The 26,527-nt window shown below is 33.4% G+C and overlaps 7 protein-coding genes across 14 annotated transcripts; 5 read left to right on the top strand and 2 right to left on the bottom strand.

Annotated features, from left to right (window-relative positions):
- Nucleotides 1-2,465: 2,465 nt before the first annotated feature.
- LOC116342985 (N-glycosidase YbiA-like) lies at nucleotides 2,466-3,346 on the top strand. The gene is made up of 2 exons (XM_031770836.1): nucleotides 2,466-2,584; nucleotides 2,744-3,346. The coding sequence occupies exons 1-2, from the start codon at nucleotides 2,536-2,538 to the stop codon at nucleotides 3,127-3,129; spliced, it is 435 nt and encodes a 144-aa protein (XP_031626696.1). The 5' UTR covers nucleotides 2,466-2,535; the 3' UTR covers nucleotides 3,130-3,346.
- A 297-nt stretch (nucleotides 3,347-3,643) lies between these two features.
- Nucleotides 3,644-6,310, bottom strand: LOC116342863 (potential E3 ubiquitin-protein ligase ariadne-1-like). Its single transcript, XM_031770648.1, has 9 exons — nucleotides 5,748-6,310; nucleotides 5,373-5,579; nucleotides 5,077-5,292; nucleotides 4,722-5,006; nucleotides 4,591-4,654; nucleotides 4,463-4,514; nucleotides 4,277-4,403; nucleotides 3,989-4,215; nucleotides 3,644-3,920 (listed from the first exon to the last, which is right to left on the bottom strand). Exons 1-9 carry the CDS (start codon nucleotides 5,913-5,915, stop codon nucleotides 3,836-3,838), a joined length of 1,431 nt encoding a protein of 476 aa, XP_031626508.1. The 5' UTR covers nucleotides 5,916-6,310; the 3' UTR covers nucleotides 3,644-3,835.
- A 370-nt stretch (nucleotides 6,311-6,680) lies between these two features.
- Nucleotides 6,681-10,504, top strand: LOC116343043 (ras-related protein Rab-8A). 3 transcript variants are annotated; one of them, XM_031770924.1, is made up of 6 exons: nucleotides 6,681-6,841; nucleotides 7,173-7,785; nucleotides 9,608-9,668; nucleotides 9,751-9,955; nucleotides 10,026-10,166; nucleotides 10,309-10,504. In XM_031770924.1, exons 2-6 carry the CDS (start codon nucleotides 7,662-7,664, stop codon nucleotides 10,402-10,404), a joined length of 627 nt encoding a protein of 208 aa, XP_031626784.1. In that variant the 5' UTR covers nucleotides 6,681-6,841; nucleotides 7,173-7,661; the 3' UTR covers nucleotides 10,405-10,504. The 3 variants fall into 3 exon arrangements, with proteins under 3 accessions (XP_031626784.1, XP_031626783.1, XP_031626782.1); XM_031770923.1 differs by having other exon boundaries at nucleotides 6,681-6,912; XM_031770922.1 differs by having other exon boundaries at nucleotides 6,681-7,001.
- A 1,808-nt stretch (nucleotides 10,505-12,312) lies between these two features.
- On the bottom strand, nucleotides 12,313-26,483 carry LOC116343041 (trichoplein keratin filament-binding protein). Its single transcript, XM_031770918.1, has 5 exons — nucleotides 26,292-26,483; nucleotides 13,999-14,118; nucleotides 13,742-13,902; nucleotides 13,462-13,673; nucleotides 12,313-13,397 (listed from the first exon to the last, which is right to left on the bottom strand). Exons 2-5 carry the CDS (start codon nucleotides 14,115-14,117, stop codon nucleotides 12,441-12,443), a joined length of 1,449 nt encoding a protein of 482 aa, XP_031626778.1. The 5' UTR covers nucleotide 14,118; nucleotides 26,292-26,483; the 3' UTR covers nucleotides 12,313-12,440.
- LOC116343042 (peptidoglycan-recognition protein SB1-like) lies at nucleotides 14,916-16,524 on the top strand. Of its 2 annotated transcripts, none has more exons than XM_031770920.1 (4): nucleotides 14,916-15,082; nucleotides 15,576-15,804; nucleotides 15,871-15,986; nucleotides 16,083-16,522. In XM_031770920.1, the coding sequence occupies exons 1-4, from the start codon at nucleotides 15,049-15,051 to the stop codon at nucleotides 16,346-16,348; spliced, it is 645 nt and encodes a 214-aa protein (XP_031626780.1). In that variant the 5' UTR covers nucleotides 14,916-15,048; the 3' UTR covers nucleotides 16,349-16,522. The 2 variants fall into 2 exon arrangements, with proteins under 2 accessions (XP_031626780.1, XP_031626779.1); XM_031770919.1 differs by lacking the exon at nucleotides 14,916-15,082 and adding an exon at nucleotides 15,108-15,255 and having other exon boundaries at nucleotides 16,083-16,524.
- On the top strand, nucleotides 16,662-18,608 carry LOC116343104 (peptidoglycan-recognition protein SB1-like). The gene is made up of 4 exons (XM_031771001.1): nucleotides 16,662-17,805; nucleotides 17,867-18,073; nucleotides 18,191-18,301; nucleotides 18,376-18,608. Coding segments are annotated over exons 1-4 (552 nt in total). The 5' UTR covers nucleotides 16,662-17,804.
- LOC116343039 (titin) lies at nucleotides 19,598-26,080 on the top strand. 5 transcript variants are annotated; one of them, XM_031770917.1, is made up of 10 exons: nucleotides 19,598-19,978; nucleotides 21,211-21,791; nucleotides 23,320-23,374; nucleotides 23,445-23,871; nucleotides 23,958-24,365; nucleotides 24,469-24,546; nucleotides 24,715-24,977; nucleotides 25,046-25,140; nucleotides 25,506-25,627; nucleotides 25,701-26,080. In XM_031770917.1, exons 2-10 carry the CDS (start codon nucleotides 21,224-21,226, stop codon nucleotides 25,896-25,898), a joined length of 2,214 nt encoding a protein of 737 aa, XP_031626777.1. In that variant the 5' UTR covers nucleotides 19,598-19,978; nucleotides 21,211-21,223; the 3' UTR covers nucleotides 25,899-26,080. The 5 variants fall into 5 exon arrangements, with proteins under 5 accessions (XP_031626777.1, XP_031626774.1, XP_031626775.1 ...); XM_031770914.1 differs by having other exon boundaries at nucleotides 19,598-19,816; nucleotides 21,211-22,004; nucleotides 25,701-26,078; XM_031770915.1 differs by having other exon boundaries at nucleotides 21,211-22,004; nucleotides 24,469-24,522; nucleotides 25,701-26,078.
- Nucleotides 26,484-26,527: the final 44 nt, after the last annotated feature.

Genomic DNA, 26,527 nt, shown 5'->3' with positions numbered 1-26,527 from the left:
TCGAGTGCCAACTGAACGATGTTGAACGCAATACAAGCAAACTCTTGATCTGTTCGATTTCAATGTCTACGCGTATATGTTGCGCCATCTTTTATATCAATTCAAAATTTCAGCCAGTTTAGCCGAATTTGATTATTTTAAATAATTTTTCATTTGTAATGAGAAAAATAAGTAAATATTTTGTTATTCGTGATGGAAAGAAAGTTAATTTCAAAAATATTGATACTGTCGAGAAATAGTGGGCTGCAATTATCTTCTGAGGCTCATTTTTTAGAAATATTGCTTCTTGGATCATCTTGGAAATTCGATCAGTATTACTTTGGTGGAAGCATTGGTATTGAAGTTTTTAAGGTGTGTATAACAAAGCTTATAGCCGCACAGACATTCCTGAATTTTATTGACATATATTAATTCCAAGTCAAATGAATTTTTCAACCACCATTCTTTTCAATGTTCCTATTTCATTTGGGACACTTTTCGTATATACAGCAAGATATTCGATAGTTCGTTTAAATTACAGGGTGCGCCATAATAACTGTCCCTTTTATTTCTAGCCAAAAAATACAGAAATTTGAATCAAATCGAGATATAATTTTATTCGATATAAGAATGAGGTATAGAGATTATGATTCAGCCTTTGACTTTAATTCTTTCCAACTTTCCTCGGATTACCAAACGCAAACGTTTCGAAAACGATTGACACGCGGCACGCACCATATCCATGGGAATTTCGTTCCAAATTTTTATTATTTTCTTTTTGAATGCATCCAAAGTGGTTCGTTTCGTAATTTTCAGATCATTTAGCTTCGACGACATGTATCCCCAAGCGAAAAAATCGAGCGGGTTCAAGTCAGGAGACGATGGCGGCCATGAGTCTCTGTCAATGAAATCAGGAAAATTCGTGCGTAGCCATTGTTGTGTCGTATTTGCATGATGTGCGGGTGCACCATCTTGTTGAAATACCCATGGTTCACCTCTGAATAGTCTTTGAGACTGTTGCAATAAGTTTTTACGCAAAATTTCTCGAATATATACTCTGGCATTGATTTTTACGCCTTCTTCGACGAAAACCAGTGAACATTTGTGGTCGGCCGACATGGCGGCCCAAACCATCAATTGTGGAACATTTTGAAATCGTTCGATGGTTTTTTCTATCTTCGGGAATATCAAGGATTGATGTTGCGTACACACGATCATTTTGTGAATTGAGGCTTGGCTGTAAAAGGAACAACTTTTCATCTGAAAAAACAATGTTTGAGTTTGCGTGCCGGCGCAACAACTCTTTGCATGTTTGCTTTCTGGCTTGTTTATTTTTGATTGTGAGACCATGTCGTCGACATTTTTTGAATGGATTCATATTCAGGTCTTCTGCCAAAACTCGTCGCATTGAAGTTTTACTGATTTTGTGCTCATGAGCCAACTTTCGTCCACTTCTTCGAGGTTCTCGGCGAATTTTCTCTGTCACACGTTTGATGAGATTTTTGGCACGAACAGATCTTTTTCGTCTAGTTTTCTTTAATATATCAACGCTGCTCCGTTCTTTGTATCGTTTTATTGTGCGCTTTACAAATTTCAAGTTGATATTTTCATTTTGTAGCTGTTGAAGAATATCAATTTGTCTCAAGCCCCGTTTGTGCAAATTTAGTATCAGTTGACGTTTCACATCCATTCTTATTGCAAGCTAAACAAACACTGTACATAAATGCGCAGTATCATTAGAGTTAGAGTAAACACCAATAAACATAACGGTAAACGACAGAGTGAATCGCAAGACATTTGAGTATTAAAACAAACGATTGAAAAAAAGGGACAGTTATATGACGCACCCTGTAATTAAGTTGATGATACAAAATCTGTGACAAAGTACAAATAATTTGATCGGATAAATTCTCATGAATATTTATTGTGCATTCTGATTCACATCAAAATATAGTTTCTTAATGAAAATTGTTTTCATCAATAATTTGTTGTTTGCTTTTTTGATCTTACGAGCAAGTCTAGATATTTTATGAAATGAAAAATATAACATTAAAGACATGTAAAGGGTCCGAAAATTGAAAATTCTGTGTTTACATAACGTTGCAGCAACTGATTTAAATTCAAATGTGCATTTTTTATGAGAAAATTCTCATTAGTTCGAAAATATCCTCTTTCGTAAGTATTTCAAACACCAGCCCCTCATTGCATATTTGCATAATATCCTAATTTAATAAACAAGCGGTGGCTCAAACAGTCTATATTTAAACATGTATGTAAATTTTTCGGTAAATTAATTCCACGAAATTCAATTTCATTGGAATCATGTATACCTGGGGTGCAACCAACTTAACTCATCATCATCACTCATATATGTGAGAAAAAATTTAGCGGAATCTATATAACCTCACAGTGATATATTATGATTTCATCGCGATGTGCAGTGTCCATGGAAGTGTCATATATTTCAAATCAAATGACTTGAACATTTTAGTTTGACAAAAATTCACTGACAGTGAACAGTGTTAATACACTCTAGCGTTTCTAATCTCTGATTTAATGCGAATTTTGTTACATTTCTTTACTTTATTTAGAACGCTTAACACCGGTAATACATGTTAGCATTATTGTTATTGTTGTGCATATTTATTAAACGTATTAACAATACTTTTTGACATATTCTATAAAATGTCCAACGTAATTAAATTTCAACGTTTAAATGATCAATATGGATTTATGTCCAATTTTGCATGCTATCCAATTGAAGTTGATGGAAAAATGTATGGAACAGTAGAACACTATTTTCAAGCAGAAAAATTTCAAGATTTAAACTATGCTGAAAAAATACGAACTGTCAAAAGTCCAAAAGAAGCCAAAAAATTGGGTCAATCTCGTGATTATCAAATCAAAAATGATTGGAATAGAATCCGCAATGATGTGATGTTCAAAGGATGTTTGACGAAATTTGAGCAGCATGAAGATATTCGAAAAATGTTATTGGACACGGGGAATGCAACACTTATTGAAAATGCAAGGTACGATTCGTATTGGGGCAATGGTCTACAAGGCAACGGGAAAAATATGCTCGGCAAGACTTTGATGGAAATCAGAGATTATTTGAGAAACGCTTACAAAGTATCAATAGCCAAATAGAGGATTTTTACCCATCAAGTTTAAAGGTGATAGAGCCTACTTCAATTTTAAAAAAAAGATATCGCTATATTAGAATAACATTTGCTACAGATGGCGAAGACATTGGACCGAAAAACTGTATTTCCTAGCAAAATTAATCCAAAATTCATATAATCAAATCTATTAAATCCAACAAAAATAAAATAAAATATGAATAATATGTGTATCTTTTGAAATAAAGAGCGATAATAAAAAGCGATGAATATTTTGTCTTGATTTTCAAAACTTTACCAAATGAGATTTGGCGCATGACAGCTTGCGAATATTATGGAAATCAGAAATGAAATTAAAATAGAACTGCTCAGTGAACGGAACTCCAACAGTTAAATATTTTAATTTACACAATCTATGAACAAAATGCATTCTATATACATTGAATGTTTCACCAAGTGATTCGGGTATTTTTGGTTCTGTTTGCTTTATTATTGCTTGTATGTTCAAACGAACAATGAGTCTTCAAAAACTTTGAACGAAATTCTGCGCCAAAATAACTTTATTTAATTGTTTATTGCTCGATGTGTCCACGAAATGAGCACATAAATTTCATCACATGGTTGTCTTACATCGTAATATTTAAAAAAAATGGATTGTATAAAAACTGTACTTTAAACAGATAGAATGTTGAGAATAGAATATATCGTAAAAAATAACATTTGATTAAAACTTTCTATTGTTCGTTAACTTCCCACAAATGTTTTTCTTCCGCTTCACGAATATGATCCATAAGCACTTGGCATCGTTGTTCGCAATATCTGTAATGAGAACAATCATTTTTATTTGAAATTTTATCAACGGTCGTTTAATGCATTGTGTTACTTACTTGCCGGTTTCTATAATGTATTGCTTGAACTCATCGATTGTTCCTGTATGCAAATCTTCTTCCAAATATTCCGAAAGACGTTCAACGGCATTTTCCAAGTCGGTTTGATTGTCTATGAATATTTCCACGTGATTGTTGTTGACCAAAAAGTATGCGAACACGAATGTATAGGTCAACACACGGCGGGCAATGCGTATAATTACCACCGCATCACGGTAAAATTTCAACTAAAACAAAAATTTCATTTTAAATACACTTTTGAACAAGATGCTGTTCTTTTACACATACTTCATTATTGGTCATATTACATCTTTCTCGCAAATAGGCTATTTTGGCATCCATATCCTTATAGATTTTGGCTTCGATTCTTAAAGATTCCAGCTGGGTTATGAACCGATCGTTGAAATGTTTGTATCTACGAAAATCATGGACAACATGGAAAGATTTTTTTTTTTTTGAAAATAGAATACATACCTGGCCATTATAAGATTACCAGTAATGCCAGTATCGTCAAAACGATTACAGGCTAAATCACGAAAAATGAAGAAAATAATTAATTTTCTTTCTTCGATTTACAATTACTACTCTATTTTCTGTATCACCTGTATGTCCTTTCCACATTCCTGAACATATCCAACAAAATTCCCAGGCACAGCTACGGCATGTCTAATAGAATCAAATAAATTTAGAGTTTAAAATGCTTACGGTGAAAAAAAATTAAATGAATGTTTACCATGTGATTGCAGCCACCATTCTTTTCAATGATGACGCCGCATTTCTTATTTGGACAAAATTTGACAACTTTGGTATTGTGTTGGATCCATCTGTACATTTCTGCGTCGTTGCCACTTTTAAATTGTTTGAGTTGAATGCAAGTGACGGGTTTGTGCCAGGTATCAAGGCATTCAACGCAAAAATCAAATCCACACAAGCAAGAACAAAATGTTTTAACCGTCTGTAATTTTTTCGCTGCATATTCGCAGCCAGGATATGGACACCAAGCAAGTGTCTCATTATTCTATAGAAATTATAAGTAAAATGTTTAAAAAATGGTCCATTGACGCCAAATTTACCAAAAATGAACGTACCAAAACGTATGAATTTGTAATGGATCGATGATACTTTTGAATTACGTCCGCTTTTACGACCAATTGGAAAACATCTTCATCGTCAACCAGCGCACCGCATGTTGGTTCTGGGCAGACGATTGCTTCATTTAAACCTTCATTGGCTATCTTTTCTGTAAGGTAAGCATTCCAGCATGTTTTGCAGTACTTATGACGACAAGCCAAATTGTAAAGTTCCTGTCATCGGATTTATTTAAGACATTTTCCATTGTGATACCGATTTTTTACGTGTTGATTTTAATTTATCGTATACTTACGTCGGGCTCTGTTTCGACGTAGCAAATTTGACAATCTTCTTGTGTGCCATTTGGCTCACCTACGATTGGAATGATGTTGAATGGATTTTTTAACTTAACTAGTTGAAAAACTGCATCCGCACCGATATCGTAATATTCATCAATGAGCTGTTGTTTGTTCCATTTGTAGTGGCTCAATAACATTCGAGCAGACACCAAACTTGGCAGCTAAATAAATAAACATTCATTTTATTACTTTGTTGAGCGTTTGTTTAAATTCAAATATGCATGCATGCATGTGTGTGTGTTTCTTTAAAAAAATTCTTACAAAAATGTTCATATAATTTTTTCTATATTTTACTTTTTGAAACATCATAAAATAATTAAAAATCTTACATTCAAAATCATTCTAAGATCTTCTACGCCTTCGTATACATCTTGAAGGATTTGTTCCATAGTTACTATTTCAAATGCGTTTTCTTCTGTTGTCGCTACTTCTTCCGGTGATTCTGGAAACATCAAATGTTCGCTGAAATCATCGTCAAACTCTTCCTCTTCGTTCATGTTGGCGATTCCTTTTTGCTGGCTGTTGTGAAATTATTTCCAAAAGGACGCGGAGCAAGTCGTATGTAAAATTGTCTCTGGTGGTTTTTACAAAAGTTTTTTTTTCTACTCAGTTCCAGTCTTTGCACTGTCTAAGAGTGTATTGTGATGTGCACCGCTAGAATTTGCTGCGTTTTGAAATTCAAAACTACAACCAATGACAGTCACTTATTCTCTGATGTTATTGCAATGCACAAAAATAAAGCGGGCCGCCTGTCAATAGGATTCTCTTTATTTCCACGAATGGTGTTGCCGCTGCAATACCAATACAATAATGATTTGTGCAAAATAAACACACCACCGACCAAAATGCAACAAGTGTTTTTGCTTTGATTTTATATGTTCATCAGCAAAATCTTCAATATGAAATTTAAAATTAAATTATTCAATTGAACGAAAAAAATGTAAAACTATAACGTTTGATATTTACACAAATAATGTCATTCAAGTAGTAATAAACCGAAAATTATGTGTTTCTTTAACCGTAGCTTCCAATCGATTTTCGCGCAGAACAGTTACCGAAAAACAGTTCTTCTAGCGAAAAATATAAATTTCCAGACACACATTCACTAACTCTAAAATGAGGGAAAAAAACAACGAAATCAAATCGGTGACTTCCAAGGATTACATTGTACTTTGGAGTGTGAAGCGCCATCTACAGTGTAAATAAATATCCCACATTTCATCGCTGCATTTTTTTTCCATCGGACGAGCATTATGTGTTGTCATCGAAAGAGAAAACTATTATTGGCTTTTGATTGGTTCAAATCGATTTGACAGACAGTGAACAATTAAGTGTTTTTTACCAAAAAATTTTATACGAAAAATCGTGCATCGGTTTTGTAATTTGGTTCATGCGAAATGAACAGCATCAAATAGAGAAAGCGGTAGTGTTAACAATTTTTTTTTGCCTGATTTATCATCGTTCAATTCAATTTCTCGCCCGAAGTTCGAAACAGTGAGTTAGTTTGAGTTAAAAGAACAGTTCAATTGAACGCTTCCGGTTCAAACAAAAAAGAAATAGTTTAGTTGACAGAAAAGCGATCGGTAAATTAATAATAAAAATAAGAGAGTGTCTATTGATATTCATTTTGTTCATTTTCATTCGGCAATTACAATTTGTTATTTGTGCGCTGTGAATTGTTCATTGAACATTATCTCGCGTTTTATATGTTAATCGCATAGTAAATGTTTTAAAATTTTGGTTTATATCTACAGAATTTCGACAAACGTGAAAACAAAGAACCAAAATTATTGTTGATGGTTCGAGAAAGAAACTAGAAAAAAAGAGAGCAAAGTTGTAAAGAATACCATCAAGAAGGCAGTTGAAAAACGCACACTCCATTGGGTGTACAATAAAACATACATATATATACGTGTATAGTATATCACACATACAGTGAAACGGAGCCGAGTTTCTATCGCCCCGATTGATTGTTGAATTGTGTACATATACATACCAGTCATACACACACACACACAATCATACATACCAGTCAAAACGTTTGAAACGTCGTTATACGCATTTATCGTTTTATCCGTTCGTATTAGAAAGGAGTGAGTGTGTGTCACTGTGAGAAATATAGTCATCATCGTGTTTCGATTGAAAGGTTCGTACATCTGAGGCCAAACCAGAGATATTTCTTTTACACGCAAATACACCGTATACAAATCATATATAAAGAAAGCGTCAACGACAAAGACACAATGGCAAAAACATATGATTATTTATTTAAATTGCTGTTAATTGGTGATTCGGGTGTTGGAAAAACCTGCATTCTTTTCCGTTTCTCAGAAGATGCGTTCAACACGACATTCATTTCAACCATAGGTGAGTGAGCTCATAGCTACATACATAGTGAAAAATAAATGCAAGTGAAAAACTAAATGATAAATTGACGTTTGCGTGCTTGAATTTTGTGGCGGCTGGCGGCATGTGTGTGTTTACGTTCAAAAAGTTAATTAAACAAAAAGAGAATCATTTACAAGCTTAATCGACTTGTTAATCTAAACATGTGTTTCAATATACAAAGTTTTTTAAATGGTTTTACGATCGCGCTCCGTTTTATCCATTTAAAAATTGTGTTAGTTTCATTCTTCTTCGGTGTATTGTTTGCAGTGAAAAAAAAAATTCCGTTTCGGTTATTCTCCGTTGTAATAAGATGAAAATCGTAGCATTGTAGTTAGAAATCGTGTATATTCGTGTGACCTGATCTCGAGCCAAAAAATTTATTCAAATAATGTATATTTTTTCTCTGATAAGTGTCTACTGCGATTTAGATTTTCTGTTTATTTTTAAACCGATAGAAAACTCATGCCATTCATCAGGGCCAATGGCAACGCCGCACACCGAATAATTATGTAAAAAAAAATTACATTCTCAATGTTAACAATATGCAAATATGATCATATAAACGGCGAATTTAATTCGGTTCAGCTACTGCATTCTGAGAATTTATTAAAACTGATTAAATGTGTGCTTTTCGTATGACGAAAATTTATTTCAATCACACAAATTACAAAGTGCTTCTTCAAATCGACTAAATCAGGAAACAATAAGAGCTCATTGTTCGCATATCAAAATGTTTGTTTTCATTTTCTGAATCTGAGAATGGATGTTATGAGAAGCATTGGGTTTAAGTGCATATAATGCATATTGTGTTCAATCGTCACAGTTTTGTGGTTTTCCTCATAAGCCACTTTGAAGTTATTTTTAATTTAAAATTGAAAACAAATCGAAGCCATTCAATCAACGGCAGCATTCAATATATTCCATTGAGATGACGACGTCGATGGCGGCAATAAGTGTATGCGATCACATATCGAGTGCATTGAAAGTGATTCGGGGCAAAATGAAATACCATTTATCATGTTTTAATGTGCGCTGCAAGATCAACGCACTACATGCGTGCGTATTTTATTTAATCACATCGATTAAATGCTGGCATTACTTGAGCAAACCAATTTACTAATAGATGCAATTAGTTCCATTGAGCACATAATATACGTATTTGAGTTGTGTTTTCTCTCGATATTTCGTCTCCGCAGAGCTTATTTAAATACGTTGTTGTCATTGGGATCGAACATCAAGTTTCCAGTATTGACTGCAGTCGATTTCATTTTATTTGTAATTTTCTGTGGCGCAATGAGACGAGAAGGAAATAATATGCACAAAGTACAAAACATTGTTGCTGGTCGATAAAGTAGCTGAATGAATCATGAATTTACGCGGGTGACAACATCACTTTGATAATAATGTACATTTAATATTTTATTCGTACATCCAACGGGAAGCGGTGCTACATATTTCGTAAATATTTACAGTTGAAAAAAGCAAAAGTCATACGACATTTAATCAACGAGAATGCAAGATAAATTTTGTTAGTTTTTCTCATAAATGCAGTAATCATATCATTTAAATACTACTTGCAATCGTTAAAACAATGTTAAAAACGTCAAACGCTCTCAATGCGATAACCAACTCGATAAGCTAAACATGATTCACAAAAAACAATACGAAAGACATATACAGCCCACACGCATTCACACAAAATACCAAAGAACAAACGAACGATAATCATTTTATGAATTATTGATAAACAATAACCTAATTCTTGCCTCTTCACATTTCCTTCATTCATCACGGTATTTAGGTATTGATTTTAAAATTAGAACGATCGAATTAGATGGGAAAAAAATCAAGCTTCAAATATGGTAAGTGGTGATATTTTGAATCCATCGCAATTGATTTATTCATTTGGTTATGCATTCAATTGGTTCATTTTATTAATTAAAGGGATACGGCCGGTCAGGAGCGTTTTAGAACAATCACCACAGCATATTATCGTGGCGCAATGGGAATTATGCTTGTGTACGATATAACAGATGAAAAATCATTCGAAAACATTAAAAACTGGATTAGAAATATTGAAGAGAATGCTTCGGCCGATGTGGAAAAAATGCTCCTAGGAAATAAATGTGAACTCAATGAAAAACGACAGGTTCGAATCATTTTTGTACTTCTCGCTCTATTTATTTCTTCTCGAAAATTAATCGTCGATAATTACATAGGTAACGAAAGATCGTGGCGAAAAATTGGCTGTTGAGTATGGCATAAAATTCGTTGAAACTTCGGCTAAGGCGAGCATCAATGTTGAAGAGGCATTCTTTACGCTTGCCAGCGACATCAAAGCGAAAATGGAAAAACGAATGGTAAGTCCTTTCAAACCAATATTTGAATCGCCTTGAGAGCGCTGAACTCAATCGCTGAAATTGCACCCCATGTCACAATGCATTATTCATTCAAATTTTCCAATACATTTATGATTTAATAATGGGGTTTCGTTGTGCACAGGAAACAAATAATCCACCCAAAGGCGGCCATCAACTGCGTGCCTCAGAACCAAAAAGGAAAACCGACAGTTGGTTATCTCGATGCAGTCTACTTTGACCTGGTTACAATTATATTATGTGTGTATAAATAATTATTACCCAGAATGAAAAAAAAAAACAATGGAGTTAAATCACAACACAAAATTTCAAAAGAAATTCTTTTCATCATAAATAAAAAAAAAACATTATCTTAAAAACAATGAAAATAAAAAAAATGAAATTGAAAATGATAATTATTTAATGGATATTTGTAAAACAGATTGAATAAAAACAAATGTAATAACTAATATAGCTAATAATTTTAGTGGTGAAGTGTATACAATACGCGTTGAAATATCTGTATAAAAGCTGAAAGTGCATTGGTTTTTGATCAAACTTAAGTTTTTATTTTGTTTAAAACAAATCTCAAAAAACCAATGTACTTTTTCTGAAATGGATGCGATCAATGTGTATATATGAGTGTGGTTCTCTGTTATCGCCAAATCACAGATAACAAAATGATACTCTGCCCTTCACCACTGAAATTATCCATAATAATTTAAATGAAAATGTTGTAGAAAACATTATAATCGAAATTAGTAGCGCATCACATACCATAAAATGCCAACCGTTTTTATTTTGCTGCATACATACCGATCAAACAACCGAATTTGTGTCAGAACTAATTCTGTTCTAATTTAAAAAACAAAAATGTAAAAATGTGAAGAAAAAGCTAAATTAGCTTGGAGCTGAATATTTTGATGCAAATTTATTTTCAATTCATACCGAATGGCAATCAAACCATAAGCACCATGTGCATTTTCACATCGATTTCATGTCACCATCATTTGCTATATATCACAACATTTTGTTCGCCATTTTTGAAAAAAGAAGTTTTTTGTTGTAATTTTTCAGTGTTTGATACCAAGAATGCCCTCGTTGTGAGGACATTCGTAATAATATGTGGTTGTTGACTAGCTGTAAGTCGGTAGATCAATAAGATCTGGAAAATCGAATAAAAAAAAAACATAGCATATGGATAGGCACATTTGCTGCATTTGTTCCTATTTCTAAGTTTTCCAAAGAAAACGTCATTCGTTCTGAGAAACACAGAAATCCTTTTTTTAAATATTAAACGAGGCACAACGAACAACGAACGAAAAATCAATGTTTTTTTTTACGAAAATAAAAATGCTCACTCAATTTCCTTTTATACATTGAAAATAGCTTAGCTGATCGATTGTCCCGCATTGTTGTGTGTGCAAATACGTTCATTTAAAATATGCATTCATTCAGCTTTATCAATATAATGGAATATGCATGAAATCCAGGTATTCATTAAAGCATTGGTCACAATACTATATAGCTATTTTTTATAAGCTATTTCCCTTTTTCTATCTCCTTTAATGATATGCTGATTGTTCACATGATACTAAAATTATAATGTGCATTGTATGTATGGTGACTAAAATTACAAATATTTCTACTATATTTCTACGTGTATGTAAATGATGAACTTTTATTTATAAACAGATGATTAAACAAAAAATACGAAAAAATACTACTAATGGTTTATTGCAACTGAGAGAAAGGAACGAGTTCGAACCAAACATCACTCACTGAGACTTTGTTATAAAATAAAAAGAAAAAAATACGACCTTTTTCACGTCACAAAAGAATTTAAAACAATTAAATGGTTAAACCATGAACAAAAACATGAATTCAATTTATATAATTACGTTTGTATTTGAAAATAATAAGTCGCGGTGAAATGACTGCTTGAATAAAAAAAAACTTGACAAAACTCGTTCTTTTCGCAAAATATGTATAAAAATTCATTCAGGTAGAAATTGAGCAATAGTTACATAGAACACAGTGCTATATCAAGTGAAAAATACAAACCGATAACTCTATTTGTAGCGCAAATGCCCACAACAACAGCAGCAACAACAACAAAAACACAATGCATTTTTGTACAAGTGTATTTAATATTTTTTTAATTAAAATGGCAAAATGTCAATTATAAAAATCAGGAACAAAAAGTCTTTTTTTTTATTCTTATTTGAAAATGTATGAGATTCATTTTTTTCACCACAAAGAACCGGGTTTCCCCCCCTAGGTCCATGCAACTTTTTTGCGTCCAAAACGAGGTCTGCCCGAAGATGATATCGGTGAGTCAATGCTGTCGTTGTTAATACTCATTGTTTTTGAAAACAGATCCGGCAAACATATTTCACTTTGACTGTCTTCTCTGGCGGTATTTGGAGTACTGAGCACCGGCGTTATTGACTTTCGAACGTTTTCGGCACTTTTGATTCGCTGTTCTTCATCAATGCTGTTCAGGCCAAGTAAGTTTTTCATCCGATCATTTGAGCTGTCAATCGAACGACGGAGACTATCCCGCAAATCGCTGAGTTCACGTTGACGTACAATTACATAATCGGTTTCAGTATTAATCTGATGGATTTGATCGTCAATTAATTTGCGTAATAATTTCTCTCGTTCATGTGACTCTTTCAACCAAATCTCCTGTTGTCTTATAGCAAAAACTTTTGCCTCTGATTCATACATTGCTTCGATGTGTCGTTGGTTTTGTATCTCCAAGTCACATTCCATTTCAAATTTATCACGTAAGCGTGCAATTTGTTGATCATCGGTGTGATAGTAAGTGGATAATCGCTCTAAAACACCAATGTCATAGTGTAAATCCTTTAAAATTGATTCGGATTGACTTTTTAATTGAAATTTTATACGCCGGAAATTATGTGACACTTGAATTCGTTCGTGGCGTTGAATTGCATGCAAATTTAAATTTGCCAATTCAACCTTTAGTTGTTTTTCACATTCACGCAATTCAATGGCATCTTTTCGCAATTTTTCGCTTTCAATTTCACGTGATTTTAATTCGGTAAGCTGTTGCTCTTGGAATTGTTTGATTTGAGCCACTTCTTCGTCACGTTCAGCTTTTCGTGCACTTAATCGTTCATCATCTTTTCGCAATTCTTCGAGCAAACGTACTCGCTCCACTTCACGCTGTTGCTCGATCTTTTCTCGTTCGTGTTGCTGAGCAATCTTTGTAAATAAATTGAATATGAGATTTTTGTGATTAATAAATTAAAAAAAAAAAATTAATTACCTGTTTATCAAGCCAATTCATTTTCGCCAATGCTTCGTTATTACTTCTTGAGCTCAGCAAAATATTTTCTTCGCGAGATCCGGGTCGCCAGCGTTTGTACAATTGTGATTCAAATTCAAGTCGTTTCCGTTCTTCCTCCGTTCGCTTGTACACCTCTTGAATCCCTCTCAGTGTTTCAGTTGATACACCACGCAGCTTTGGCTTCGATAATTCTATAAACATTCAAAATAACATCCGATGAATGACAAGTAATCAACACGAGTGAAAAAAAGCTAATTACCTTCACGTTCTTTTGCATATTGTTCCTTTTCTGTGTCCAATAATCGTTTCAATTTTTCGCGTCGACTTTCTAAGGCCACCGATCGATTTCGTTTCTCCTCACTATTGTGGTAGTTTGAAGTCGCAGTTTGATAGTATTCAGGTGTTGTCCATTGTTCATATCTACAAAAAAGCCAATCGATACGAATAAACATCAAATCTCACACTAGAACTCCTTTAAAAAAATATTAAACGACTTTCTACCAATTTTGACATTACCTTGTTGTGATTTTTGACCATTTGTCGAAGTATTTGTCGACGGTTTTCTTTTTTTCAAACTTCCACTCATCAATGTCACGCTTTCGCGCTTTTGCATCGTATATTTTGACCGCTTTCATTCTGTAAATAGAAATAAACATTGAAATGATATATCAGGTGCTCATTATTAATAGATGTCTAGTTATTTGGGCTAAGTTAATGAACCCATGTAATTTGAATAGTTTCAATGATTGTATAAAAATCCCCCTTGGAATTAGATTACGATTATATCGTTGGACAAATCGGTTCAAATATCAGCATGTATCAATCAAATGGTCAATTAATCGCTATAACTATACGTCCATTTTATCGAAGCCAAAATTCACTTGATTTTTGTTAACAACACCGTTCGCATGTCATTAAATAGCTGAAACAAGGGAATTCCCCTGAGATTGTGATAAAACAAGTATCGCAAGTGGTTTGTCAACCGTGCATTCCATGTATGTTTGTATTTTTCTTTGTTTAGAATAAAATTAATCAAATTAAGAATCAAAACAAAATAAAAAAACCGGACGATCACATTCGAATCGATTAATTATGTTAACTTTTTTATTGACAACTGATTTGCTATACATAAAAAATGATCTACTCATTTATAACATTGATGTGTTTGCATACGATGACTATGAATGATAATGTCATGGATGATAAAAAACTCAATCTGCTTATAGATGAAATCGATTGAACATAAACAAAATATAGTGAACGCAACCCTTTAAATGAAGTGTTATTTAAAGTGGCAATAATAATCAGCCACTCAATAGAAAAAAATATTGACGAACGTAGAGGTGAAAAAGCAAAAAAGCGTATAATCAATCGCAATTTGGTTATATCAGTTAGTATTGACATTTTGATTTCAGTTTAAAAGTTGGCTCGACTCGATTCAGTCACAACGCTCTCGCGTTCAAGTTAAATAGTGAAGATTTGTTGGTCTACTATATATACGCTTTTTTTTCGTTTAAAACTAAACAAATTGAAAAAAAAACAACCTCCAAAGTTTTGCCATTGACAATGATTCAAATAATCAACGTTTTTGCTATTATGGGTATCATTTTAATTTACATAATTTCTACGCGTTTCAATCATATAAAACTATACGATTCTAGTTTTGTTTTAAAGTGATTTACAATGAAGTTGTATCAAATTCTCATAACCAACTTGACCATTGCCAATTCCGAATGCATTTAATTTATTTATTGCAATTCAAACCACCGTTCAGTAAGCAAAATTGAATTAGTCGTTTTAAGAGACCGCGAAATTGAATTAGTCGTTTGGCACACTTGGTGTTTGGAGTCGGCACCGACAACACCTCTTTTGATTGATTTCAATCCACATTTTTGACGTTAAATAATCATTTTAATTTTTTTAATTGTTGCATTTGTGAAATTAAATTCATTTTAACAGTTCTCATCAGTTAGTGTATGTATTGAGTCTAATATTCTCAAGCTGGTCATGTTTAATATTCAATAAGATCAATTGAAATGTAAAAAGGTTCATGATTCACAAAATTAAACTATAAAATGATTGTTTTGCTACAGCGTTGTTCATTGCATCGTCAATTATGTCATTGGAAATTGTGAGCCGTGATGAATGGGGAGCAAAACCACCGAAGTTGGTTGCATCAATAAATAAAACTATGCAATATGTCATAATTCATCATTCAAACTCGCCTAAATTTTGCAATACCTCTGAGCGATGCATTGCAGCAATGCAAAACATTCAACAATTTCATCAAATTGAACGTGGTTGGAACGATATTGGTTATCAGTGAGTTTATCATTGATGTTATGATTTGTCACTAGACATTAATAACGTTTGAAAATGTTTACTCAGTTTTGCGATCGGAGGCGATGGGAAAGTGTACGAAGGTCGTGGTTTTAATAAAGTCGGCGCTCATGCACCAGGTTATAATTCCAATGGCATTGGTATTTGTCTGATTGGCGACTTTCGTAAGTTCTAAGACTTCTTATTTGTTGCTATTATTTACACTGAATTTGACTTTATTTCATTATTGTCAAAAAATGCTGCTTTTATTCTATTGGAAGAGGATGTGTTGCCCCCAAAGAATATGCTTCGAGCTACAAAGAACTTAATCGAATGTGCAGTTGAAAAAAAATATCTATCGAACAACTATACGTTGTATGGACATAAACAAGTTCGATCTACAGCTTGCCCCGGACCAGCTTTATTCAATGAGATTCAAAAATGGCCACATTTCAGTGAAATTGCCAAAATTATTGACATCGAACAAGAACCAATGGGTCAAACACAAACGGTACAGCCACCACAGACACAACCAACTCAAGCGTAAATTGTACGAATACAAAGATCACGATCGCAAGCAATACAGGCACAAACACAAATACAAAAACCAAACAATGCCGCTAGAATCCGCAGAGCCGATAGTTAGGATGACTGAAAAATCGATAAGTAATCTCATTCGTAATGGAACACGATATTTCACCTATTATTGAACAATTTTTATTTCATAAATAACACAAGTTATCAAATATTTTATTTTCAATTTTAAGTTGATGCAAAAATTCAGTATTTTAAAAGAAACTTTCAAATTATAAATAAAGTATGAATTTATTACAAATTAATAACTTTGAAGTAATTTGCGTAAGTAGATAAAGAAATGAAGTTCGAGTTTATAAGGGGACGTCAGCATATATTTTGGGATTTCCTTGCTCCGATTTGTTGGGACGATTAACAAAATTTAGTATAAATATTAGATGATTGTAAGATAAAAAAAGACATCAACACACATCAAAAAAATGACTAATTCTTTAATCAGACGAATCACAATCAGAAGAAAAAGAAGAAGTACTTTAAAATGTATTTTTCTTTCAAATTTAATCATTCGCACATATGATATGATCCTGTGAGTTGACTATTTCAATTCCAATATAAGTACAATGAAGTAAATTATTTTCTAGACTTTGTTTATAAAAATGTGTCTTATCAATGATACTGATGATGACTAGTTGATTCGTAAATTGATTTCAGCCAAAGTAACTGGATCATTAAAATTCAATGAAAACATCAACATTTGAGTGCACAATCGACGAATGAACTGGCGAAATAAAACAGCAATTTGGTGATATGCTCCCGAAAAAAGTTAAAATTCTCTTCAAGTCCTGTTAATAGTTTACACTGCAAATCCGTCTACGAGATTTTAGTCACTGCATAGAAAAATGATTCAGTCAATCGTTTTTGTTCAAATCGGTATAATTTTCATTATCAAATAGCATCAAAGGTCTATGACAAACTAATTTTCACAGTTGTGTCGTATAATTATTGTGAAAGATTGAATTGTGAATCAAAATGAATATTGAGTGTCGCAATTTTCGATTTTCAAAGTAAAAAAACACAAAGGATTTTCCCCTAAATAAATAAAAATGTTATGCATGCACATTATTATAATTATTTGCAAACGTAAGTTTGATTAAATATTAAATGAGGAAATGTTTCAGGCGTTATGTAAACAACGTTGATTAAAATATTTGAAATGATAATGCGGTAGTTCCCCTTTTCCAAATTCGTTGGCATGACTGGGGGAAGTCCCAAACTTGATACTCAGAAAACTAAAAAACAGAACTCATTATATTGCAATGCAATGACCTCTGGAATAAAATAACATACTAAATTTTTTGTGCATTGGATTTTCATTTAGCAAGTGCCCAAAAATTTAAATACTATTGACGAAAAGACCGTTTATTTTCTAGAAAGAAAATACTTTTTATATTGTCAAACCAGATGCTCCAAGTAACTGCATGCATCGTACGAATTAAAATCAAAGAAATGAATGGTTTGATTACTTTTTTAGTGCTGTTCTGTGCGCAGTCAGTTATGCTATTGGAGATTGTGAGTCGCGATGAATGGGGAGCAAGGCGAGCAAAAGACGTTGATTTAATAAATCAAACCGTGCCCTACGTCATTATCCACCATTCCTACTCACCATTATCTTGTAATTCGTCCGAAGAGTGCGTTACAGCGATGCAAAGAATGCAACGATATCATCAGGTTGAACGCGGTTGGTACAATATTGGCTATCAGTGAGTTACATTTTCTGTTTTTTCTTTGTGATGCTTCTTTTCATCAAGTACATTTTTTTATTTGCATCAGATAAAATTTGCTTTAATTTTCATAGCTGGAGATGGAAAAGTATACGAGGGTCGTGGCTTTAATGTAATCGGTGCTCACGCTCCGGGATATAATAATAGAAGCATTGGTATTTGTCTGATTGGGGACTTTGGCAAACGTAAGTAATGCACCAATTTCTTGCAAACTTAAAACGGACATTAACTTTATTCAAATTTGGTATTCATTCGACAGAAGATGCGATTCCAACAAATGAAATGCTCCAGGCAACAAAGGATCTGATCCAACATGCTGTAGAAAAACAGTATCTATCGAACAATTATACTTTATTTGGACATAAACAAGTTCGTGCTACAAGCTGTCCAGGCGAAGCTCTATACAATGAGATCCAGAGTTGGCCACATTTTGGCATAAAAGATGACGAGATAAAATTTATATCGTTAAAGAAAATATTACAGATATTATAAATGATGTGATTGCTAAGAACAATCAAATTAATAAAAAATCGTTCAAAGAATTAGGACTTTTTTATATTTTTATTATTTTTAATAAAGAATTTCATAAACCGAATACTTATGCAATGTGAATTAAATTCAATTTCATGCATTTAGATTTCAGAAATGGAGACTTACACACACCATTTGTTGGAAATAATAAATTGCGATATTTTCGATTGAAATGCTCTTAATTCAATGGTGTGATTAATGTTGATACGAATGCTTAACAACGCAAATGACAATTTGTAAACAAATCTCGAATGAAAATACGAAGAAAATCTATATGTATAGCTTGTATTCAAATGATGTGTATGATAAGTTGTTCCAATTTGAAAGCAAAACCTATAAATCAAATAGCAAACAAACTAAATCATAGTCAAATTCATTGTATATCGCGAATGCAAAGTCCGAAACGTGTTCGAATATATTATAATATATGCGAGCACGCGAATATGTATGTGTATGTGGAAAACTCAGTCAATCCAGAGGTCAGTGTGTGAGATATCGACACAAAAAACATCAGATGATGAGAAAATTGCAAAGGAAGAAGGCAACCGATACGAATGAATCGAAGACGATCGTCTTCGAGCAAAAATAGAAATTCGACAATTATGTATGTAGACGACATGCCTGTGTTATATATACATGTGTGAATTGAATGAGAAAAAAGAGACGCATATAAGCCATGAGGATCAGTCGGATGACGAAATACAACACACACATGTGAAAATCCATGAAAATTCTCGCAAATAGATTCAGAAAAAAAATAGTTACACGGAGAAAAGAAAACACAACCACAGTGTGCTCGAATGAACGTTATGACGATAGAACGCCCACAGCTGTAGAGACTGAGAATGCGTCAGTGGAATCGTGCACACAAATACCGAAATGAAAACTTAAATTCGTTAACGATCGAAATACGCGTCATTGTAGTGAGATTTTCATGAATATCGGGCAGTCGTAATAGTCGAGTGGCGGACAAATGCTTAGTTGAGCGTCACCAATATCGCGAATCAGTGAAAATTGCAAACATTTTCCATTCGATTTTTTTTATATTCATTTTTCACAGTAATTTTTCAAAAAAAGACTGATTTTTTGTGTGCTACACATTCGAACAAGAAAGGAACCATTCGGAAGTCGATTAAAATTTGCAGTGCATAAAATTTAAAATTTGCTGTGTGAGTAAACTGTAAAAGAACGCTTGAAACAAGCAACGATTATTTTTATTTAAAAAAAAAAAGAAATTGCGCATCGTTATTGCAAGTCGCCAAATTTTCATTGCATTCAACTAATTGTTTTCAATTACGATTTGGTAATATTTGCCGTGAAATTATTTGAAGGTAATATGTGAAAATTCATGGAAACTCAAAAAAAAAGTATAGACAATAATGTGAATACAAAGTGCGAAGATGTCATTGATATGAATGGCTAAGTGTTTTTGATATTTTTTTCGTTCATCTGAATGAATGGGTGGGCCAACTGATTGCCATGGCTAAATGTTATTGGCAAAACAAAATACGCATTTTATGACTGATAATTTATGTGAATGACATCACATTGAAAAATCAAATGAAAATAACTGCGATTAAATAAATAATGAGAGAAAACAAAACTCTTAGTAGGCAAAGCAACGATTTCGAAATCACCCAAATAAAAAGGCATCAACGACGAAGAAAATTGTTCGGTCGGTCAAAAGAAACAACGACAAAATATATTCACACACAAAAAAAAATCGAATCGAAAACACGTAGAATCAGCTAAAGATTTTCACCCGCCGCTTAAAACTAAATGTTATTTTTGGACTCACTCGATAGAACACTCAACTAGAATACGAATAAGCGAACGTACGAAAAAAAAATTGAAACCAAATGAAATGTCGCGAGAGTGAAAAAAAAATTCGATTGCATGCACACTCTTCAAACATTTGCGTACAGATATGATTTTCGCCATCTCATTTAAATATTGCCGTCTCTGTTCATTCACACTTTTATAGTCGATTGAAACATTTTTTTCCGCAAATGCAATAATCGCCAGATCGAAGAAGAGAAGGAAAAGGAAAAATAAAATGAATTTGATTTGTGTTGCACTATAAACTTATGTCAATCGCCACGCTGCACACAAGGCTGCAGCTAAATATTGTAGACATTCCTTTTTTTCGTTTCAAATCAAAACTCATCTTAAACATGTTAGGATATTTTGATTGGATGACATATGTTATTTTCTTTCGGAATCATATGGGTGTGCCAAAATTGAACGAGGAAAAAAACAATGTGTATTTTTATTCAAATAGCCTTCATTTTGTTTTTAACATTTAAAATCGGCTTAAATTAGAAAAAGAAAAAGTTTGGCGATGAAAAGGATTTTGACAAATTCCATTATCGCTTCATTTTGATTGATATCATCACTCTGAAAATATTCGAAAAAAATACTCGAAAACTGTTGGAAAAATTTCATATTCAACAATAAACATGATGTCAAATTTAAAATATGAAGTGATTTTTTTTTAAGTTTAAGATCAAAGACTATTTTTGTTGCATTATTCCTAAACGGTTATAACTTTTTATTTCGACAGTTGTATTTTATCGATGCCAATAACAGGCACAAAAACGAGCGTCGCTAGCAAGACGCCTAGCGCTGCTAGTAAAACACCAACTGCAGCTAGCAAAGCGTCTAGCCCGGCTGGTAAAACATCAACGGTATCCAGTAAACTAGATGGTGCCGTACCAAAAACGAATGCTACAACACGCGCACCATGGTTAAAAGATGCTGGTAAAACCACATCGACAACCCAAGCACCATGGTCGAAACGGAATTTAACAACAACTCCAGCCGATAGTAATGGCACACAAAAAGAAGTAAAATTACAATCACGTGAAATAAAAGTGCCAGTTGTAACGCAGCGAAAACCATCGATACCGGAACCATTGGTAAAGCCAAAGCCAAAAGAGGTTAAAGTCACCGTACCCGAAGATAATTATGAGACATCATCGTCTGAATATGAAGAAGTTACCGATTCGGAGGAGGAAGAAGAGGAGACTGAAGAGTCCGGAAGTAGTTCGGAAGAGGAGGATGATGAAAATAAGCACAAGCTACCGATCCAAGTGAAATTGAAGCCAGTCGAAAAGCCGGCCGAAGTGAAAAAATCACCAAGTGGTAAGTTTGCAAAACCTGCCTGGGCAAAACCGGCCCTTAAAAAAGTCCCCACACTTGACAAACTCAATAAGCCAAAACCACCACCGCCAACGATACCCGAATCAAAAGTATTGCGTCATGTTGAAAAGCCCATTTTACCGGAGGAAAAACCAGAGAAAACTTTCGAATTTCAACGACCACAATTGCGTAAGCAGGATAGCTTAACGAAAAAACGTGAGTTACATTTCATTTCAGTTTTTGTCCGGTTCGTTTTTTTTTTTCTATTCATTTGTTTGTGATGATGATGATAGTTTAGTGATCACCTCCCATGTTCATTGGCTTGTGAAATTACATTTTATTTTGAAGACACAGAAAACACAATTCAAAACATACTGTGCACATACTAGACAACATTTTGCACACATGCGGCATGGCCACAAATCATATAATTCGATATAAATGATGCAGAAATGTCGTTCAAGTAATTCGAAACTCTTAATGAATAATGCACATTTCGAAATGAATTAAATGTCGTGTTCTCTGAATAGCGCACAGCCAATGAACTGCCACACATATACACACGCATGCCATATGAATGAAACAACACAACAATTGTTTTGTTTTAATCCACTTTGGTGTAAATTTGTCATAAATTTCTTGTGCCAAAAACGCATTAATTTAAGCGACATATTTTCGTTTATTTTCTCTATTCTTTACATTCGTATGTCATGCTCTTAACCTTGCACTAAATGTACTTTTTTAAAAAAAATCATAGCGCTCTTGGCGTTCCTCAATAACGTCATTCGAAATAATCCCTGTTCCCCAAATTCCTAAAACGAATGCATACGTAGATGATGTCGAAAATGTGTTGATCGTCTGGAAATGATCGCCTATTTTTTGCACAAATTTTTTCTCGTGTATTCAATGTATATATGCCTCTCCCACATGCCAAATCCACCAAAAATATTTTGTCTATCATTTTCATTGCCAAAAATAAATTCGAGGAATCGAATGAATTATGACCGCATTCTCACAACCACCGACAGATACGAATTCATATACATATATAGATTTTCAATTAAGTATTCAAAATTGTGCGTATTCATGAAAGTTCGTATTGCATGATATGTTTGTTTACAAAATCCTTTTGTAAAATCCTGAAAAAAAACTCAAACAGCATATGGAAACCGACAACTATCTGCAATTTGGCAATCGATTTGGCTTTTTTGGCTCATTAGTTAAAGTAGATGTTTGGAATGGCTTTGACATGAGCAATGAATTTTCCGAAGTACGTATGAAATATCCGTATCAGAATTTTATATATCTACACTTTCTCTCTCTCTTTTTCTTTCTCTCTTTCTGTTTTTATTCATTTCGGTTGACTAAGGTAATAAAGTTGTTTAGGAAGAATTTTGAATTTATTTAGCTTCGAATGTTTACGCTGAACGCTGATGGAATTTGAATTTTTATTTGAATTCAATGGCTTCCAAAAGATTGCTATGAAATTTTTCGCAATTGTAATATTTGATTGATTGCTTTATAATTTCAGCATCGATACCACCACCTCCACCACCTCCGAAAATGTGCCCACCACCGCCTCCACCGTAAGAATAACCTGCCCATAATTAAAGAAGTATCACATACTGAATTAATCTATTTTCTTCAACATTTTAGACCCGGTTTATGTGCGCCACAAGATTTTAGTAAAAAAGAAATGTCGGAGAAGGGAAAAGAAACGTTAGAAAAATTAAAATCACGTCCACGAAGACGTCCCGATTGGTCTGATATGATGAAAGAAGTGGAACAGGGTAGAAAACTACGCCACGTCCAATGTAACGATCGATCGAATCCAATTCTAAAATCCGAAACAATAACAAATATAAAGGGGCAATTTGTTTTTGAATCGGAAAAAGCAAATGTTCACAATGCATTGTTGAAACAGATTCAATTTGGCATTAAATTAAAACCAACGAAAACAAATGATCGCTCGAGGCCGGTACTCGAAGGATTGCGTAAATTCCGTAAACAAATGACGATCGAAGAACAAATTCAAAAATCCGAGTCTCGAGCGCAATTGGGTATGGGACAAGATCCAGTTGAGGTACACATATCATGTTCTGCTTTTTGTTTTGCTCAAGAATTCACAAATTGTAAAAGATAACCACATATTCATCGTTTCATTTGTAGGAGACAACATTTCCAGATTCTGCCGATGAAATGGATGACATCGATAAACTTCGCGATGATTTACAGAGCACGAAACAGATGTTAGCCCAAGAGCTACGAAATAAAGAAGCACAAGAGCGTGAAAATAAACGTTTATTAGCCAAAATACAAAATTTAGAAGCCGAATTAAGTAAATCGAAAACGGACGACGGTGAGAGTGGCGGTGAAGTGAAGAGTTCGTCGTCGGGTGGAAACAATGATGCACTCATCAATTCACTAAAATCCGAAGCTGAAGAAGCACAAAACACATCGAAACTGCTAGAGAAGAAATATCAAGATGCAGCCGGCCAATTGGATTCAGTCAAGAGTGAGGTTGAAGAGCAAAAACGTAAGATTGCTGAATTGGAGAAAAAATTGGCACAGACACAGGTAAAGTTGTTAGTTTCTGTAATGGCTTCAGATTTTTTTTTCTGCTTCTTTTTCGCTTTATCAATTTTTCGCTGTCTAATTTTATTCGCACGCAAACAAAAAGGACGACTGGTGCAGCTATTGCGGTTCCTTAAAATCAATTAACATTTACGATAAGGTACACACATCGGTCGATCTTCCGGTGAATAGAAAAAATAACAGCACTCATTTTTTGCATGGCATTTTGAATTTTTCATTTCGTTCTATAAACTTCAGAATAGAAAATTAACATATTCGCAAAATGTTTGTTATATAGTTAGCGCTTTTGTTTATCGAGTAAAAAAGGCTGACATTTTATTTATATGTATAGGGTGTGCCATCGAGTACAAATTCACGTCGTCAAAGTGAAGCTCCCATTAAGGAAACGACACCCGAACCAGATTTCGATTCGTCCGGCCCAGAAGACGATGAATTGGACGAAGAGCAAAAGGAAGCACGGATAAAAAGACGTTTGACCCGCGAAGTTAAATACTTGAAGGGTAAATTAGAAAGACTTAAGGATAAACAACATAACGCAAAGAAAGAGCGACAAGCAATTCGAGAATCAATGAAAAAGAATCAAGTTACACTTAAGTAAGTAGTGAGATTGAATTCAAACGTGGAAAAATATAATGAAATTTCAAAAAAAAAAATCTTTACAGAGACGAAAAGAAGAAGTTTAAGAAATTACAACGAGAAGTTGACAAAATGGCTGCACTAATGAAAGACGAAGATGATGAGGATGAAGATGGCGAAGGTACAGATTTACCGATCATAACATATTATTATCATATAACATAACATAATAATAATTCGAATATGTTTGGCCCAACATAACATAATAATAACGTTATTATTATATCGCCATGATAATAACATATTATCTTAATAATATGTTTGAAAATATCTTAATAATATTGAGATTATAATAATTCGATTTTATTAAGATACGGCTGATCTTAATAAAATCTTATTAAGATATTTTCAAACATATTATTAAGATAATATGTTATTATCATGGCGATATAATAATAACGTTATTAAGATTAAAAAAATTCAAACCTAACATAATAATATTGGGCATTAACATATTATTAACATAACGAAAATGTAAATCTGTAGGCGAAGGAAAAGATGAAGGTGAAAATGAAAAAGAAGACAGCGAAGCCGAAGAGTCTGAATCAGAAGACTCTGATGGCTCTGAAGGTTCTTCGGATAGTGAGACGGAAGAGAGTGAACCAGAGGTATTTTTTTAAAAGATGTCATAGAACCTGCGATCCGCGTGTATATTCGTGTTTAATTTGTTACATATTTCAGGACGCATCCGATGAGAAGAAGAAAACGAATTTCGAACCACGTATCAAACGGCACGAAGGTCGATTGGCAGCACTTAAGAAAGGCAATCTATTGCGACAAGCCAATTTGGATCGTCTTGTTGATGAAATTAACAAACTACGTGATGATTCGGTTACATTGCAACAAGATTTGGACTCTGTGTTATCAGAATTGGGTTAAATCATTTGCAAAATGCATGCATCGTTTTATATTGTTTATAAACAAATTTTGTATATACTTAAGGAGTACGACCTCGATTCAAAACGACATTTTTTGAAAAAATAATTACGCAAGTTGTTTTATTTCAAAATGGAATTTGGTCAATTATTTTCATAATAGTAAGCGTCTCTATATCTGTCAGAGCTTTTGAATGGTTTACTTGAAATTCTTAATTTATTTGATAATATTTCATTTCCTAATGCTATTTTTGGCAAAATTCAACGTATATATTTATTATTAAAAAATGAATTAAAATTATGAATTTTATGCAAATTTTTGTGATTGAATGAACATCCAAATAAAATGAACTATCACAAACAGTTTTTTTTCTGTATAATTTTTTTCCACTTTTACCTGTGTATAGCAAAGAATATTGGGGTGAAAACTGGCACTAAATAAATTTCCTTTTGCACGCAAACTTTTGTAAAGTGTTTGGAAACTGGATTATAATCATAAAATATAAAGTACCACAAACAATTTGCATAAACACTTTTTTTTGTTGAAGAAGAAGACTCGTTGGCAACCAATAAACAACGAAAAACATAAACAAACTAACAAAAGCGGTTCAACTGTCATATGATAAATAAGCG

Source organism: Contarinia nasturtii, unplaced genomic scaffold (assembly GCF_009176525.2).
Source record: "Contarinia nasturtii isolate CC-2019 unplaced genomic scaffold, AAFC_CNas_1.1 Cnas_scaffold_928, whole genome shotgun sequence".
Classification (NCBI taxonomy): domain Eukaryota; kingdom Metazoa; phylum Arthropoda; class Insecta; order Diptera; family Cecidomyiidae; genus Contarinia; species Contarinia nasturtii.
The sequence above is the reverse complement of the archived record's forward strand: the minus strand, read 5'-3'. Positions and strand labels throughout refer to the sequence as shown.

Excerpts from the sequence above, each read along its gene's own strand:
- LOC116342985 (XM_031770836.1), top strand. The coding sequence starts at position 2,536 with ATGCGAATTTTGTTACATTTCTTTACTTTATTTAGAACGCTTAACACC. Across the intron at positions 2,585-2,743 it reads ATTTAGAACGCTTAACACCG|TTGATGGAAAAATGTATGGA; the intron begins GTAATACATGTT and ends ATCCAATTGAAG.
- LOC116342863 (XM_031770648.1), bottom strand. The coding sequence starts at position 5,915 with ATGAACGAAGAGGAAGAGTTTGACGATGATTTCAGCGAACATTTGATG. Across the intron at positions 5,007-5,076 it reads TTACAAATTCATACGTTTTG|AATAATGAGACACTTGCTTG; the intron begins GTACGTTCATTT and ends TAATTTCTATAG. Across the intron at positions 4,404-4,462 it reads GGTAATCTTATAATGGCCAG|ATACAAACATTTCAACGATC; the intron begins GTATGTATTCTA and ends TGATTTTCGTAG.
- LOC116343043 (XM_031770924.1), top strand. The coding sequence starts at position 7,662 with ATGGCAAAAACATATGATTATTTATTTAAATTGCTGTTAATTGGTGAT. Across the intron at positions 9,956-10,025 it reads AACTCAATGAAAAACGACAG|GTAACGAAAGATCGTGGCGA; the intron begins GTTCGAATCATT and ends ATAATTACATAG. Across the intron at positions 10,167-10,308 it reads CGAAAATGGAAAAACGAATG|GAAACAAATAATCCACCCAA; the intron begins GTAAGTCCTTTC and ends CGTTGTGCACAG.
- LOC116343041 (XM_031770918.1), bottom strand. The coding sequence starts at position 14,117 with ATGAAAGCGGTCAAAATATACGATGCAAAAGCGCGAAAGCGTGACATT. Across the intron at positions 13,903-13,998 it reads TGGTCAAAAATCACAACAAG|ATATGAACAATGGACAACAC; the intron begins GTAATGTCAAAA and ends GCTTTTTTGTAG. Across the intron at positions 13,674-13,741 it reads ATATGCAAAAGAACGTGAAG|AATTATCGAAGCCAAAGCTG; the intron begins GTAATTAGCTTT and ends GAATGTTTATAG.
- LOC116343042 (XM_031770919.1), top strand. The coding sequence starts at position 15,216 with ATGCATTTAATTTATTTATTGCAATTCAAACCACCGTTCA. Across the intron at positions 15,256-15,575 it reads GCAATTCAAACCACCGTTCA|CGTTGTTCATTGCATCGTCA; the intron begins GTAAGCAAAATT and ends GTTTTGCTACAG. Across the intron at positions 15,805-15,870 it reads TGGAACGATATTGGTTATCA|TTTTGCGATCGGAGGCGATG; the intron begins GTGAGTTTATCA and ends ATGTTTACTCAG.
- LOC116343104 (XM_031771001.1), top strand. Across the intron at positions 18,074-18,190 it reads ATATCATCAGGTTGAACGCG|CTGGAGATGGAAAAGTATAC; the intron begins GTTGGTACAATA and ends TAATTTTCATAG. Across the intron at positions 18,302-18,375 it reads GATTGGGGACTTTGGCAAAC|AAGATGCGATTCCAACAAAT; the intron begins GTAAGTAATGCA and ends TTCATTCGACAG.
- LOC116343039 (XM_031770914.1), top strand. The coding sequence starts at position 21,224 with ATGCCAATAACAGGCACAAAAACGAGCGTCGCTAGCAAGACGCCTAGC. Across the intron at positions 22,005-23,319 it reads GGATAGCTTAACGAAAAAAC|CATCGATACCACCACCTCCA; the intron begins GTGAGTTACATT and ends TTATAATTTCAG. Across the intron at positions 23,375-23,444 it reads TGCCCACCACCGCCTCCACC|ACCCGGTTTATGTGCGCCAC; the intron begins GTAAGAATAACC and ends TCAACATTTTAG.